At 40.4% G+C, this 16,992-nt stretch overlaps 1 protein-coding gene across 1 annotated transcript; it reads right to left on the bottom strand.

Annotated features, from left to right (window-relative positions):
• Window positions 1-7,000: 7,000 nt before the first annotated feature.
• On the bottom strand, window positions 7,001-16,313 carry LOC117970100 (tripartite motif-containing protein 16-like). Its single transcript, XM_059016403.1, has 6 exons — window positions 15,702-16,313; window positions 13,590-13,685; window positions 13,161-13,388; window positions 12,851-12,998; window positions 9,019-9,084; window positions 7,001-7,916 (listed from the first exon to the last, which is right to left on the bottom strand). Exons 1-6 carry the CDS (start codon window positions 16,281-16,283, stop codon window positions 7,384-7,386), a joined length of 1,653 nt encoding a protein of 550 aa, XP_058872386.1. The 5' UTR covers window positions 16,284-16,313; the 3' UTR covers window positions 7,001-7,383.
• Between the last annotated feature and the right edge of the window lie 679 nt (window positions 16,314-16,992).

The raw sequence follows: 16,992 nt of genomic DNA, 5'->3' as shown, positions 1-16,992 counted from the left end.
GGGGCGGAGTCACGGTCGCTAGGGGGGTTCGGGGGCATGCCCCCCCGGGAAGACATTTTTTAGGAGACAGCTGTTAAATTGTCACTTCTGGTGGCTTGAAATGAATGAATCGAGGACAATCTGATTGACATGAAGTTGGCTGGTATACACTTAAAACACTATGATAAAGTGTCCCTCCTGGAAGCTGGTTTGACATCCCTGCTATAGAATTACTAATAACCTGAATTATAACCTATCCCAGCCTTACTGTAAGCTACCAATACCCCTGGCGCTACAAGCATGAGCACATGCACGCTCACGTGCTCTGCCTGCCTCTCCTGTGTCTGTGCTGCTGCTCGTACCTGGGTGCACTGCTTCATTCACCTGATAAAATAATAAATTGATGTATGTCATATAGAGAGAAAATATATGGCTATGCTAACTTTATTTGCTGAGTATTACTGTACAGCATTAGCCTACTATCATATCACAATGTGCCCCAAACAATAATATATCTCAAAACTGAGTGTAACACTTTCACTGTTATAATCACTAAGCCATTACAGACCTCACCTGGGACCCTGTTGCTCCACCTGCCTCTGTACTGCTTTTACCAGGCTGCACTGCTTCACTCACCTGATAAAATGATAAATTGATGCATGCTGTTTAGAGAGAAAGTATGACTCTGCTAACTTCATTAGTAAATTATTGTTACATTTGCTATGAGAGTCATTATCAATTGTGTTTATTACTTCCATCCTACTTACACTTTGACTTTTTGTAAAAAAAAACTTCCTTATGTCCATCTTTCTTTTTTTGGTTGCTATTATGCTTTAGTCACCTAAGCCAAATTGAAGTGATTAGATAACGTTAGTTGGTTGACGATATCAAAACATGCTCACGCACACTCACACTCTCTCTCTCTCACACACACACATAATGATTTAGCTGTGAAACAAGCGAGCTAGCCACCAAGGACGTGGGGTTAGCAGCTAGCAATGGGTCGCTAACGTAATAAACCTACTTACCTACCCATTAGGTAGGTCGGTAGGTTTATTCTCTCAAACTATGTTGCTGACGAGCTGACAATACCTTCAGCCCCGGCACCTGGCTTTCATTCAGTCAGTGGCTCACACTCCTATCAGACTGACCGGCAAGCGGCAGCTTCAGATGAGCGTCTTTCCAGAGTCCAGCCTAAGCCAGCTCAACCTTTTTTTACTCACGCCGCACTGAAATTAATTTTTATATCTGTTCCCCCCCCCCCCCCCCGGCTAAATAAACGCACTAATATAGTGCGTTTATTTAGCCGCCTGGATAGTCACACTGTCCATTCAATCAAATACCTATGTTCGTGTTCGCTTTTTACACACACGATACAAAAATATCAAGCAAGGAGTAAGTTAGTTACAAAGGGAGGAAGGAGGAGGATTGAAATAATGTGACAACGCATTAAACAACAAACACAAAATAAATATCGAATTTAACTGATTAGATTTGTTCTTATTTTTTAAAATAAATGTGAAAAATGTGGCACAATATACACCGTTTAAGATTGACTAGAATGTTCCTTATTTTAAACCCGGAGAATCACCTTTAACTCCCGAGTCCTTGTTCACTTTCGCGACTCAATGAAAACAGAACACTCTGCTTGGTCGCTGACGTCACCCGCGCACTGAGTTCGTGTTACAGTGATGCATTATGGAATTTGTAGTTTTCTTGTCTGCTGATTACACCCCAAAACCCCACCAAACACCCACAAATCCCAGGTTGAGAACAAAGTGCCTAAGCCAATCAAATTAGCGTTTTTTTTTTTTTTGGCGGAGGGAGGAGCAACGAGGGGATCGTGACCCTTTGTGGAGCGGATAAAATAACATGACAAAAGACGTTTCAGATTTATCAAAATTATTGGTAGGGACAATTCAACGGTCCCTTGACATTGGTAGGGACATGTCCCTACCGTCCCTAGCTAAATCTACGCCGGTGGTCCCAAGATATTTTTACGAAGGGAGTCCTCTCCGCACTAGTGATGTGCAGTTCGTATTTGAACGTCTCACTAAGATGAACGATGGGAATCGGATCAGAGTCCCCATTGAATCGGTTCTTTTGATTCACCCTATGAACAAGCTGCGTGGCGCACAGGAGTCGAGTTACCAGCCTATCAAAACTCATGAAGTGATTCTTTACCTCTCGAGTCTGGCTGATTTGTTCGTTGTAACAAGGAAAGCGGGTTGTCTCTCAGCTCGTTGAGTGTTATGAAACTGAAGACCATATGCGCCATGTTGGATCCAAATCCCCGCTTACTTAGAGCATGATAAGAACTCTGTGGAGCCAAAATGGCGTCAGTTACATCCTCCAGACCATAGCTATGTATCTCTGATCCAGACGGTGTGTACTTTCTAGAGAGCTGCTTCACGCTGTCAGAAACTCAGATTACAAGTTTGTGCACCAGAATTTCTTACAGTTCTTCTTAGTTTACTATGTACGTAACCTTGTGTAAGTCTGCCAAACAAATAAATAATAAAATGAATCACTACTAGTTGTAGCCTCTGTGTGTTTGTTATTTTTTATACACATACAAAATGAATCATATCTATAGTTAACTGTTTTGCACAAATTATGATTAATACTTCTAAGTCATCTTGAGTAAAGTCAGCCAAATTACTAAATAATAATAATAATAATAATAATAATAATAATAATAATAATAATAATAATAAGAGATATACACCTAATTTCCAAAATAAATAAATACAAACATCTACTGATATTGTAACGTTATTGTACCCAAGGCTTAATTATATAACTTGTGATTACACATTGTAATTACAAAGATTACATGATGATTTACAACTACGGTTAAATATTTTATAATTTAATAATGACGGCGATTCCCCTTAGTCCACAAGTCCCTGACCACATTCCGGCGCCTCCTTAAGACTCACCTCTTCAAACAGCACCTGTAGAACTCCTCTGTTTGTATCCTGGGACACTATCACCCTTCATGTAAATGTGCTTTATTTTGCTCTTATCAGCCCCTATTTTACTGCATTTAATCCTGTACTTCAGAATACTGTAATCTGCCAAGTGTTTAACCTGTAGTACTTTGTATTTAATCACATCCTGATGTAACTATCACTATTTAATCATATCCTGATGTAACTTTCACTATTATCTGCTGTATTATTGAATTGTGGTTTGTCACACTTGAACAAAAGTTATTGTATTTCTTGCTCTTATTATATTACTTGTATTGTAACGCTTGAAATGTATTTGCTTACGATTGTAATGTACGATAAAATGTACATGTTGCGGTTATGGGTGTGCTTCAACGTGTGATTGATCACATGACTAATCCCTAAAGGTTTACTGGATAGAAGAGGGATTGGGCAAACAGCGTTTTGCTCTGTGCTGAATAAATACCACGGATTAGTTCCACAAATACCACTCGCGCGAGCCTCTCTTTTTTGTTGTTGTAAAAAAAAATGAGTGACTCCAAATGTATAGAAAGAAAAACACGTAAGAAATGCAAATGACTATTTTTTTTTTAAAAAAGATGAAATTAAATTTGATTGATACTGATGGCTAAACAATGCTAATGGTTCAAACTGTTATGTTATCTCTAGGATTGTAAATATATATTATTTATTATTTTTGTCAAACTATATTTAATGTTTATGAACCCAGTCAACCAAATATAGATTCTCCCTCGCTTTTGTGATGTGCAGTTCGTGAACGACTCGTTCTTTCCGGTTCAAATAAACCTGCGTAAACAATCTTAATGCGGTCTACATTGATTGGTTTTGTGTCATTGAATCAGTGAATCAAATGAACGAAATGAATCGATTCACCAAACTGAACTGAATCAAACGAATCGAGTAATAAAGAAAGAAATAAAACGAAATAAATAAATAGATAGATAAATTATTAAATATATTTTAGTTTCTACTTATTTATGTATTTATTTAGTTTTTCTTTCTTTCTTTATTTATTTAATTATTTTTTTTGAATTTTATTTATTTATTTATTTATTTATTTTAATTTTGGCGCAAGTTATCCTCCATAGAGGGAGGTGAAGCAGTCTGGTTTCAAACACACCACCGTCCCGAAGGAACATTTTCACACACGGCAAGCCACAAACACGCAGCTTCAAAAAAATCACAGATAAGGTTTTTTTTTCTTTTTTCGTTGTTTGCTACCACTTTAAAAATGTGTTGAAATATATTTTGGAAAGAGTAACAGAGTGGATTCGAAAGAGGAACAATTTAATACAAAATAAACACATTTATTATTTTTAAAAAGAAGTTCTCACTATGAGTTTTAATGTCAGAATCGGTGCAATATTACTATCGCTAGTTCCAGGTGAAAGATCACGGTGTAATATATATATATATATATATAACACAGTAGTGGCTGTACAATCCTACTAATATTATTAATCACATCAGTACAAGCTTGTGTAACTCGAGCTGCGGTTGGTCAGAGAGGCATTAATATGAACACACACTAATAGCACTGTCCTGCAGTCGAATGAAAACTGCGTCACAGTCAAAATAATGTACAGGATTATGCAGAACATGAATATCTGTGCAAACCTATTCACAATTTAGGAAATCTGTACTGACGTTTTTTTCTTGTTTGACTAAGTTTGGCATTGATTAAATGGGAATCAGAGTTAAAGTTTACTTTACATATAGGCCTATGTAGACCTGGCATTTAAATATTTACGTGTTTTCAAATAAAGCACATGTCTTTTTGCATGTGAAACAGTATGTTTAACGTGTATACAGTATTGTTTAGTGGCTTCAGTTTTTCCAGTGTGGTTAAAGTTGTTTTAGCCACAGCGGGTAACTAAATGAAAGTCTCAGAGGGAACGTAGCCTCCCCAGGAACTGCTGGTCAGTTTTGATTCCAGCATGTACAGCACCTAGCGGATCCTGCTGGATAATTGGAGGCACAGTGAGATGTATATAGTTCAGTTTTCTGTTTTAGGAGTGCTGATTATGCTGTGCTAAGACCAGTGCAGTATTGCTGGTGTGACTCTTTGGCCACAAAGCGGAATGTATAAAGTTCCTGTTTGTGTTTGTGAAATTCTGGGTATGCAGAGGTGCAAGACCAGTGCAGTCGGTAACTGTAAGCATTTTATTTATCTTTCTTTGTTAATTAGTATTGCTGTTATAATACTCATGTATTAGGGTGTGTATGGGGTTGTATGTCGTCCGTCCCTCCCCCATTCTACTACTACTTGGTGATTGGGCTACTTTTGTGAGTCGTGGGCGGGGTTTTAGCTATGATTGGCTATAAACTGGCTACCAAATGTGTAACACTGAGGGGCTTCTACATACTTGTGAACACGGAGTCTTCAAAATAAGCGAGCTTTTGTAAACTGATATTTTCTAAGACAAAAGCATACAACTGTAAGACTCAATGCTTCACTAAGAAAACGAATTATAACACCACTCGGGGTAAAGATTTCGCGCGTGGTTTGGTTCATATTCTGAGGAAACAAGTAGAGCAAAAACAGACTTCGTTTTTTTTTTGTCCCGGTCAGACACAGTAAAATTGTTAAATCGCCCTTTTTGCGATTATATATAAATTATTATTATTTATTTTTTTAAGTACAAAACTGCATCGGTGTGCTCAGCAGGATAACAGCAGAGTGATATTAGGTTGTGTTAGCGCCGTTCAAAAACTAAACAATTTACATGTTTTGAGATGACAATATAAAGAAAATAACGAGTTCTTATCATCTGCAATAAATACACCCGAGATGTTTCATTATTTAACTATTATTGTGTTAAATACATAAGAACATAAGAAAGTTTCCAAATGAGAGGAGGCCCCATTCAGCCCATCTTGCTCATTTGGTTGTTATTGATCCCAGAATCTCATGAAGCAGCTTCTTGAAGGATCCCAGGGTGTCGGCTTCAACAACATTACTGGGGAGTTGGTTCCAGACCCTCACAATTCTCTGTGTAAAAAAAGTGCCTCTATTTTCTGTTCTGAATGCCCCTTTATCTAATCTCCATTTGCGACCCCTGGTCCATGTTTCTTTACTGCACAATACTGTTATTTTGGTTCTGCGTCAGTGACTTGGAGAAAAAGAACGTCTTATTTAGTTTTTCAGGGCAAATCGGGTAACCCTAACGACATGAACAGTGCGAGAAACTCAAGCTCTAATATAAATTTGGTCAGACACCAAAATCCAAGCAGAACAACTGGACAAAACATACAAAAAGATCATAGTTTTTTTTCCTATTAAGTGCTGTTGTAACTGTTAGTATTAACCTGTATATTTAAAGTTCAAAATTAATAATTCAAAATGAAACATAATCTTAATTGATACAAAATTGTTTAAAATACAATGCTCCCATGGCACTCAATTAGCAACACAGACGTTTCCAAAAACGAACCCAGCATTTGAGTAACTGTGATAACAAGAAGCGGTCGGGATGATTTCAAACAGCATGAAAAGATAAGGGGCCGGTCTAAAGAAAGAGAAAGAAAAATGACATTTGAAGCGCTGTACTCTTTAACAACGGACTTGTTTCAATTGTGTTGCAGAGGAGAAACCAAGCTAACTGAGGAACGAGTGATTCAGTAGAGAGAGGCATGGACCCGACTCCAAGGAGAAGAAGAAGGAGTAAAGAGAATGACCCTCCTGATATGTCACAAGAGCCTGCCAGGTACTGAAAGTCTTTTCTTATTAGTTCACGGTGCGGCGGCATGCTGAATAATACCTTTACTAAGAAGCTGTTCAGGAATCCAAATCACTGAGCTGAGTCTCAAGCCCAGGGTTAGAGTCCAGATCTCTCTGTGCTTTACAATGCTTCCCTATGCTTTACCAGACCTCTCTGTGCTTTACAATGCTTCCCTATGCTTTACCACACCTCTCTGTGCTTTACAATGCTTCCCTATGCTTTACCAGACCTCTTTCTCTCTCATTCCCCTCTTTCTTTCTCATTCTCATTTGAAAAACCATGTTAATGAGTATTAAGAAATAAGAAAAAGTCAGTCTATCAAGTTAATTTTTTTTATTAAATCACATTACTAAAATCTGAAATATTAAACATTTTATGGAAATCAAAAAACAAAAACACACACACAATAAAGCAAACTTAAGCTCACTTTTTTAAAAACTGTTACAGCACTGAGTATTGGATGCCATTTTTAAAAATATAACTAAAACATAACAATTCTTAAAAAATAAATTAAATACAGTTACTTCGTATGAAATCCATTCGTAACTAAAAAGAAATAATTCACCTTGTTTCGCTCTGCAGGTGGCGCCGTTTTACCCCCTAACTTTCATCCAAAGTTGTGTCAGATTGAACATTCCCTTCACCCGAGGAGTGGAGAGGACAGACAGGGAGTTCAATACAAAGGGTTTCTTACAACACAAAACAGTCTAGTTCAGCTGGCAGATTGTTACAGGGGAATCATACCAATGAAGCCAAAGCCCAGGATAGAGCGGCTCAGTGAATGTGGTTTGGAATCTGTGCAGGAGGGTCATTGTGTCAGAGACACCATAAAAGGACACCGTGCCGGCATTAAAGTCCAGATACACTCCTATTCTGGGGGAGCGGGGGGCAGTTATTGCAGTTTCATTGTTATTGTGCCGGGCAGTGTAACTGGAACCAGAGCAGAACAAACTCCAGGACTTGTCATTGAATCCAAGGCGACAAGAACCATACCCTCCTTTCCTGCTGATTCTTTTATATGTGACTCCTAAAGAAGCCCATCCCCCACTCCACTCAATCTCCCAGTAACAGCGAGTCCCAGACAAACCCTCTCTGCAAAGCACTTGTTCCCAGTAGTCAAATCTCTCTGGGTGATGAGAATATATCTGGGTCTCTCTCCTGCATGTCACCTTTCTGTTCCCTTCAGACAGACAGAGGTTTCTATACGCTGTGTTGGGGTCCAGTGTGAGCTGACAGGAATCTGATTGAAGAGAAGAGGACGGGTAGAGGAGAGACGGTTAGAAAAGTCAAATCACTGAGAAAATCAACAGTCATTGCCTGCTGCATCCTCACATCCTGTTTATGGAAGGTGTGTGTGTTGTTTTAATTATTTTTTTAATACATTTTGACAACTTTTTAAAACTTTTAAATTGCATTTTCTGCCTCAAGATGGCTTCCCGCGGACCGGCATGGACCCCTCAGAACTACATTTCCCATCATCCTCCTGCTCAGAAGATTGAGTCCATCTCAATCACATATGTGAGCAGGAGGATGATGGGAAATGTAGTTCTGAGAGGCCCATGCAGTTACATGTGAAGCCATCTATAAGTATAAAAAAGTGGTCAAAATGTAAAAAAAATAAAAATAATTAAAACAATACACACACCTCACGTAAACAGCAGTAGCAACACATGGGAACATGCAACACAATAAAATACAAAGGACCTTATGAACCCTTTAAACCCTCTTGCTGTTTGATTTTTTGTTCATTATAATTCCTCAATCTTATCAAACTTCTTCAATTGGAACCAATCAAATGCAGCTCTGCATACAATTACAGTTCACTTAATGTTCCTACAGGGTATGTGTTGCCATTTTACCCACTCAGACCCCTTGCTTACTAAATATCTTCAATAGAATATCATCCACTCTTCAAATATCTGTCTAATATTTTAATGAGCAATCCATCCCACAAGTGCAGTGATACTGCAATATACATTTACTACCAGCACAGGATGACTGGGAGGGATAGCTGTTCATTTTACCCCACAACTGGTTTCACATGCATTGTACATGTATTAAAAGATGGGATGATTATCTGTTCAGGGATACCAAGATATTTAGGGAGAGAAAGGTCTGAGTGGAAAAACAGGCAACAAATGCCCCTCCCCCAGTCATTCTGCATGTATTCATCTGAACCAATACTTGTTGGAGAGGAGTGTAGATTAATGGCTTCACAATTACTAATAAATAATAATAATTGCTGCCCTCAAGCTCCACCCCTCCCTGTTCTGTAGTGTTAGCTCTTCTCACAATGGAGTGACACATCTTTCAATCAAATGTTTCAGTGAAAACAGACTTACATTTTAAAAACTCAGCTCTGTTCCTTGGCTCTGGAGCCTGCAGACTGTAAACTGCAACTTCATTCACTGGGCAGAAAAAAAGAGAGAGAAATAGAATTGAAACATACAACAGTCACTGTCTGCGCCATCCTCAAATCACTCCCTCCTCCCTGCTTCATCAGTCCCTGTTCCCTCCTCCATCCTCCATGCTCCTTCCTCTATGCTTCCTTCTCCCTCTTGAATGCTCCCTCCACCCTCCTGCCTCCTCCCACAAGCATCCTCCCTGCTCCCTACTCCATCCACCCTGCTCCCTCCACCCTCCCCCCTCCACCCTGCTCCCACCTTCATCCTCCCTTCTTCCTATTCCCTGCTCCCTGCTCTCACCTGCATCCTCTCTGCTCCCTATTCCCTGCTCCCTCTTCCATGCTGCATCCTCCCTCCTCCCACCTGCATCCTCCCTGCTCCCTCCTCCATCCTCCCTGCTCCCTCCTCCATTCTGCTCCCTCCTCCATCCTCCCTGCTCCCCCCTCCATTCTCCCTGCTCCCTCCTGCCTGCTCCCTCCTCCCTATTCCCTCCTCCCTCCTCTATCCTCCCTGCTCCCTCCTCCATCCTGCCTTCTCCATCCTGCTTGCTCCCTCCGCCATCGTCCCTGCTCTCCCTCCATTCTCCCTGCTCCTTCCTGACTGCTCCCTCCTCCCCCTCCCTGTTCCCTCCTCCCTGCTCCCTCCATCCTGTCTGCTCCCTCCTCCATCCTACCTGCTCCCTCCTCTATCCTCCCTGCTCCTTCCTGCTCCCTGCTTTCTCCTCCATCCTACCTGCTCCCTCCTCCATCCTCCCTGCTCCCTCCTCCATCCTACCTGCTCCCTCCTCCATCCTCCCTGCTCTCTCCTCCCTTCTCCACAAGTGATCAGACGTTGTTTTTTTTTGCTGTTTTGGGGCGATCAGGAAACGTTAGCTTATTATCAGAATTTTTTATTTATTTTTTTAAAGTGGTTGATACCCATTTCGTGCTTGAAAGGGAACGTGCTGTTTTTAAGTTACAAGTTCAAAGTGTTCTCTTTGGTTGCAGTCGCGTATCACTCCTAGTACAGACCACAGCAATTGCGGTTTTCTCTGTACTGTCTCACACAATGCAAACGTTATTTTAAACTGTGTTCACCTTATCAAAGTTATTGCTATTCTAAATACAATACTTTATGGAGTTCAGCAGAGATTATAAAGATATTGCATGGGGCAGTGTGTGTGTGTGTGTGCATGCGTATGTGTGTGATAGGCAGGGTGTGTGTGTGTGTGAGTGTGTGTGATACGTGAGCATGTAATGCCTGGATACCCCCCTCGGTGTGCATTACATTCTCATATCACACACCACCCCATGCTGTATTCTATAGATATTGTACAGCTCCTTTCTGTCCTTCCATTTCTACATAAACTCTGAAATTAAAACGCATTCAGTTCAATTAGATATTATTACTTAACACAGCAAACACACTATAAAACTACTAACATGTTTGCGAAAAATAGCCCAGCTGCTTAGTACTGTGTGATGTGAAGTACTAATTGGCCAGGTTATTATCATCAAGTATCCTAAGTTAATGCTGCCATGTATTCCCCAGTGTGGGGGGAGTAAGCCTGTCATATCTGATCCTGTAAGATACGATCCCCTCTATTAATACAGAGCCTGTCATATCTGATCCTGTAAGATACGATCCCCTCTATTAATACAGAGCCTGTCATATCTGATCCTGTAAGATACGATCCCCTCTATTAATACAGAGCCTGTCATATCTGATCCTGTAAGATACGATCCCCTCTATTAATACAGAGCCTGTCATATCTGATCCTGTAAGATATGATCCCCTCTATTAATACAGAGCCTGTCATATCTGATCCTGTAAGATACGATCCCCTCTATTAATACAGAGCCTGTCATATCTGATCCTGTAAGATACGATGCCCTCTATTAATACAGAGCCTGTCATATCTGATCCTGTAAGATACAATCCCCTCTATCAATACAGACATGAAGGACTGCTGTGCTGTAAGTATTTAATCTTGGGTTGTCTGTCGGGGCTGTACTATAAAATAACATTTGCTTACTAAGGTGGGTGTTCATTAGTTTGTATTAGAAGGTGGATTGAGGTTGCAGTCTCTTCGGGGGTGTCCTGTACATAGCCAGAGTTGCGTGTTTCTTTGTGTTTAATATACAGGCAATGCACAACCAGGGTTGAGGCAATTCCTTTTTAAAAGCAATTCCTTCAAAGGAATTGGAATTGATATTTTAGAGACATTATAATAATTGTTGTGATTGTTTAACATCTTTCATCTGAAGTTGATTTAATTGACTAACAAACAGGAGTGAATTCAATGTAATGTGTTGCCACTGTGAGAATCTCATTTTAACAGAATACTGCTAATTACAATTGTGATCAATGATGTGTTGGAATTGATTAAAAGGGAATGGGAACTGATTTTAAAAAGTTATTGAGATTGAAAAAAAGGAATTGACCTGAACCCTGTTCACAAATGACGAGCTTCACACGAGGCTGAAGATAGGAAATGGAAAATGGAAAATGAAGGATCACACCTAATTTAACCCGTCACAATTCACACAATTCACCTGCTCCCTCCTCCCTTCTCTATGCTCCCTAGTCCCCGCTCCCTTCTCTAGGAACTCTCCTCCCTGCTCCCTCCTGTATGCTCCCTCCTCCCTCCTACCTTCTTCCTCTATGCTCACACCTCAATCTTCTTTGCTCCCTCGTCCCGGTTCCCTCATCCCTCTATACTCCCTCCTCCCTTCTTCCTCTATGCTCCCACCTCAATCTTCTTTGCTCCCTCCTCCTTGTTCCCTCATCCCTCTATACCCTCTCCTCCCTCTTACCTTCTTCCTCTATGCTCACACCTCAACCTTCTTTGCTCCCTCCTCCCTGCTCCCTCCTCTATGCTCCATCTTCCCTATTCCCTCCTCCCTCTTCTCTGACCTCCTCTATGCTCCCTCCTTCCAGCTCTAAGCTCCCTCCTCTATGCTCCCTGCTCTCTCCCTCCTCTTTGCTCCCTCCTCTATGCTCCCTGCTATTTTATACACAAGTATATTTAGACAGTGATGTTTAAGGCTGATAATCAATAGATTTGATCTATAATTCTTACTTGAGATTGATTTCTGACTTTGGATAAGTTCCCTCTTTATTTTTCTGTCTTTAATAAACTGCTGCTGCTATTAATTAAACCCTCTTGCTGTTTAATTGTTTTTGTTCATTATAATTCCTCGATCTTATCAAACTTCAGTTGGAACTAATCAAATGCAGCTCTGCATACAATTACAGTTCACTTAATGTTCCTACAGGGTATGTGTTGCCATATTAACCACTCAGACCCCTTGCTTACTAAATATCTTCGTTCCTCTCAATCACATATTTTTGCCCAACAGTACGGTGTCCATTTTAGGACACCCTTGCGCATCAAACATACAGCAGTCATTGTCTGCTCCATCCTCACATCACTCCATGCTCCCTCCTTTCTTCTCCCTGCTCCCTCCTTCATTAGTCCCTGCTCTGTCATCCCTGCTCCCTCCTTATGCACACTCCTCCCTGCTCCCTCCTCCCTGTTCCCTACCTGCTCCCTGCTCCCACCTCCATCCTCCCTAATCCTTGCTCCCTCCTCCTTCTTTCATGCTCTCCTTCATGCTCCTTGCTCACTCCTCCATGCTCTCTCCTCCCTGCTCATTCCTCCCTGCTGCAATATTCATATAGCCAACAATCTGCAAGAGCTCTTTATTAATGTCTTGCACATCCTGTCCCTCCTCAAGCCATGGTCTATTTGAGAAATCTCTACCAAAGGAATCTATTTCACACCAACCTGTTTTTGTTATTAATTCCCCCTTGCAGAAGTCCTCAATATGGTCTTTAAGTTCAGATACAGCTTTCCTCACAGCCTCAAAAGAGATGTCTGTATTGACAGTAATGCTGGGTAAGTCTCCAGCTTCAGGAGGGGCACAGAGAGACTGGAAATTCTACAACAGGAAAGTGGAGAAAAGGAGTTTTCAGTGAAACAGAATGGGGTCCAAAACATTCCTGGGGAAAAGCAAGGATTCATTCAATTGGAGAGGTCTGAAACCGTCCCAGTTATGGACTTGAGATTTTCTAACAAGCAGTGACGTTACCTGTAGAAAATGGATGTGATCCTCTGTCTCTGAAAGCTGTTTCAGCTCAGTGTTTCTCCTCCTTAGCTCAGCAATCTCCTGCTCCAGTTTCTTCATGCGTCCTTCAGCCTGATTCACTGCAGCCTTCTCGTTAGCTCCAATCAGCTCAATAACCTCAGTGTGGATCTTCTCAATGGATCGGATCAGCTCAGTAAAGATCTTCTCACTTTCCTTTATTTCTATGCATGCAGATCTCTGAGTGAAAGAACACAGTAGAGGAGACATGTTTAGAATTGATATCAAAAACACATCAGGCATAGACAGTAAACTTCTGTAGATGTGTTCCAGTCCATCTGTTAATAATAATAATAACAATAATAATAATAATAATAATAATAATAATAATAATAATAATAATAATAATAATAATAATACCCCCCTCTTTTCAATACCCACTTTCAGTGTCTCCACAGTCTGTTTCAGCTCCTCAATTTCTTTCAGTCTCTCCTGGATTCTCTGTCGTATTTCTGTCTGTATCTCTCCCAGCTGCTTCTGTGTAGAAACACAGTGACACAGTGACATTTCTGATGGGGCATTGAGTGATATCCTGTCACACCCATCACAGACCTTTTTAAATATGCTATTGAAACTGACAGAATCATTTTATTTCAAATATATTTTCTATTTTCTTGTCCCCTTACCTCTTTACAATGTGTGCAATAATTCTGAGTCAAATATATTTTTTACTTCAGTTCTAGTTGCAATCCATAGACATCTGTAGCACAGGCTAGATCAGACAACATGTGTGTATAGTAGTAAGATACAGCACCATCTAGTGCACAGCTGCCAGCAATACAAAAGGACACTTGATCCACAGTAGCTGTCCACTAGATGGTACTGTTTCATACTAGTAACAGTGAATGATGGCTGATCTAGCATGTGTTACATGTTTGTTTTGTGAAGCACCTAGGAAACTGAAGCAGCTTTCTCTTTAATGGATATTTAGGGCTTCTGATTTTCAGTTTTTAATCGATAAACACAGATAAAACAGCCCTGATACAAAACAATGAAATCAGTGTATACCCAATAAACACCAGAAAAACACTGGACATGGTTACTCAATTCACGTTGACTTCATCCCTTTCCATGTGAAAAAATACAATAAAATAACATAAAACCAAACAAAAAAAATCCCTTTCCCAGCGCAGTCAGGCAATGAACCTCCTTCCTGACTTGAATCTATCATTGATTCATTCTGAATACTTTAAACTGAGTGGCAGCACATTCCTGCATTTCTATTGGAGGATTGCACACGCTTGTGAGATTTAAAACGAGATTACAATTAGAAACGGAGGGTTGTTCTTGCTCGTGGAATTTAAAACAGAATTGCAAATTGTAAAGAAATGTAAAAAAGACCTAAAACACAGAAACCCCGAGTTCATTTTAAAATATCAATAAATCATTTAATATAAATGATATAGACATCACAATAAGCGTGTTCCCCTGTATATTTGCATGTTGACAAAATACGTTAATTATCATTAAACTCGGGTGTCCTGTAATATACATATGTGTGGATAAAAGTGCCTGGGGTCTGCAAAGAAAAAAAAACACGTTTATGGTGACTTGTTTCTCTTACTGTATGACAGGGATTTATTTTTTTCTACATTTCACATAAGAGTGTTGGGAACTACAAATTAAAAGTGAAATGGTGCTTTCGTCTGATTTACTTTTGCTGCGCCAATACCCTGAAAACACGTAAACTATCCGTGCTGTAGAGAGAGTCACTGGCAGTTCTCTCTGTAACTTCGCGTTCCTCTCAATTAATCTTGGTCATATTTTTGTTTTTTAAATTAGGTGCTTGGCTTTGCTGGGAATGTCATTTTTAAACAGTGTTACCAATTAAACTATAATATCTTAAACAATGAAACTGATCTATGATTTTATTAAGTCACAAGATACATATAAAAACACTAGGAATATAAATCATGCTAATTTTACACTACAAATTCCAATGCACCACAAAACAGCTGAACAAATCCTTCTAACCCTGTGAGGCAGGGCTGAGGTCCTGCATGTGTAAACAGTGTGTTTTTATTTGATTGTAAATAATATTTTTGACAGTCAAGTGTGTGCTAGATATGGCAGGGCATATTCAAATCCAGGATTTTAATCCCACCCAAGTCTAGAGAGGAGGTGTCAGGGAGACTGTTCCTGGAGCGGGACCTCCTTTCTTGTTTGGTCAACTTTTATTTTCTAGTTGTTTTCGAGCAGTGTTTTGTTTTGAATGTTTTGTGTTTTTGTATCATAGAAAACCTCCTGTGTCTCTCCTGTCAATCAGCGATAGCCACACCCATAACAACACCCCTGTTACACCCTGAAATACATTGTAGCACATCATAGTTTAGATAGAGCAATTAAAAAACTAGGACTCTTTAAATAGCTCTTAATATACAATTAAAATCTGATCTAATGTGAAACTGTATAACCTAGTAAACAGACATGTTAAATATCCCTGGGAATTCTTATCTTCTAGGATAGCTACAAGGAAATGGTTCAAACCCTTACCTGTTTCACACTCCTTTCCTTCTCAGCTGAGACTGTATCATGACTCTTGTGTTCCTCGTCTGCACACAACCAGCAAATACACGTCTGATCGGTTCTACAAAAGACCTCACATAATCGTTGGTGTTCATCACAAAGCTTCTGCTCCAGATCAACAATTGCATTGATCAGCTTGTGCCTCTTTAATGGAGTAACCTCACTGTGTGGCTTGACGTGGGTTTCACAGTAAGAGGCCAGGCACGTCAAACAGGATTTCACAGCTTTGAACTTTCTCCCAGTGCAGAAATCACACGGCACATCTCCAAGTCCAGCATAACTTTGAGCAGGAGGAGGATTGAGTCCTGTCTTCTTTAATTCCTCCACAAGTTCGGCCAGCATGGTGTTTCTGCACAGATCAGGCCTTGCGGTAAAGGTCTTTCTGCAATGGGGGCAGCTGTAGACACCTGTATGATCAGTCTGATCCCAGCAGTTCTTAATACACCCCATACAGTAACTGTGTCCACATGGAATGGCGACTGGGTCCTTCAATAGATCCAGACATACTGGACAGCTGAACCGATCCTCTGACCATACTTTTGAAGCCATCTTGCTGCAGTGAGACAGAGAGACTGACAATTTCACAAGAAATGAAACTTCACTGTGCTGATTTCCTGGAGTTGTGTAAAGCTCTAAGAGGCGGGGTTTGGGACTGAGGCCAGGTTTAGACAAGCAGGCTGAGCAGAGACTGCTGAATCAGTGTGAGAGGGGCGGAGAGGAGAGAGTTGTGATTTGACTGGAGTTTGAGAATGGCATTGTCACAGTAACCCTTCTATAGCTACAGTATGTATTTGACTCCACTAGACCTTCACTTCTGTGTGGGTCTGAATCCTCAGAAGTTCACAAGGGAAGTGAGTTTGGTGGAGTTCAAACTTCGTGGGCATTAATTCACATCTCAAAGTCCATTAGTCCTCAACCACAAACTTGTCTCTGAGCACCAACTGCTTTCTTCCCTCCAGTTCAGGGCAAGCTTGAGGCACAGAGTCTGAACTTCTCACCCCTAAGAGAACGTGAAGGGTGGTCCCTCCAGTCCAGGGGAGGCTGTATATTATGAGAACTAGACATGTTCTAGTGTTATCAGACAGGGTGTGTACGTTACTGACATACTCATTTATTACAGTGCTGATTTCATGAGTTAAAACCATTTTATACAGAACAGACACTCAAACAAAGCTTACAATCAAGGGACCTACTTTTCAAATCTGTGTACTATTTGTTTGATTCATTTCAGACAATGTCTTCCCTCTCATCAGCAGAA

Source organism: Acipenser ruthenus, chromosome 53 (genome assembly GCF_902713425.1).
Source record: "Acipenser ruthenus chromosome 53, fAciRut3.2 maternal haplotype, whole genome shotgun sequence".
NCBI classification, from domain to species: domain Eukaryota; kingdom Metazoa; phylum Chordata; class Actinopteri; order Acipenseriformes; family Acipenseridae; genus Acipenser; species Acipenser ruthenus.
The sequence above is the reverse complement of the archived record's forward strand: the minus strand, read 5'-3'. Positions and strand labels throughout refer to the sequence as shown.

Excerpts from the sequence above, each read along its gene's own strand:
- LOC117970100 (XM_059016403.1), bottom strand. The coding sequence starts at position 16,283 with ATGGCTTCAAAAGTATGGTCAGAGGATCGGTTCAGCTGTCCAGTATGT. Across the intron at positions 9,085-12,850 it reads GGAATTAATAACAAAAACAG|TGAATGAAGTTGCAGTTTAC; the intron begins GTTGGTGTGAAA and ends TTTTCTGCCCAG. Across the intron at positions 7,917-9,018 it reads CAGAGCTGAGTTTTTAAAAT|ATTCCTGTCAGCTCACACTG; the intron begins GTAAGTCTGTTT and ends CTCTTCAATCAG.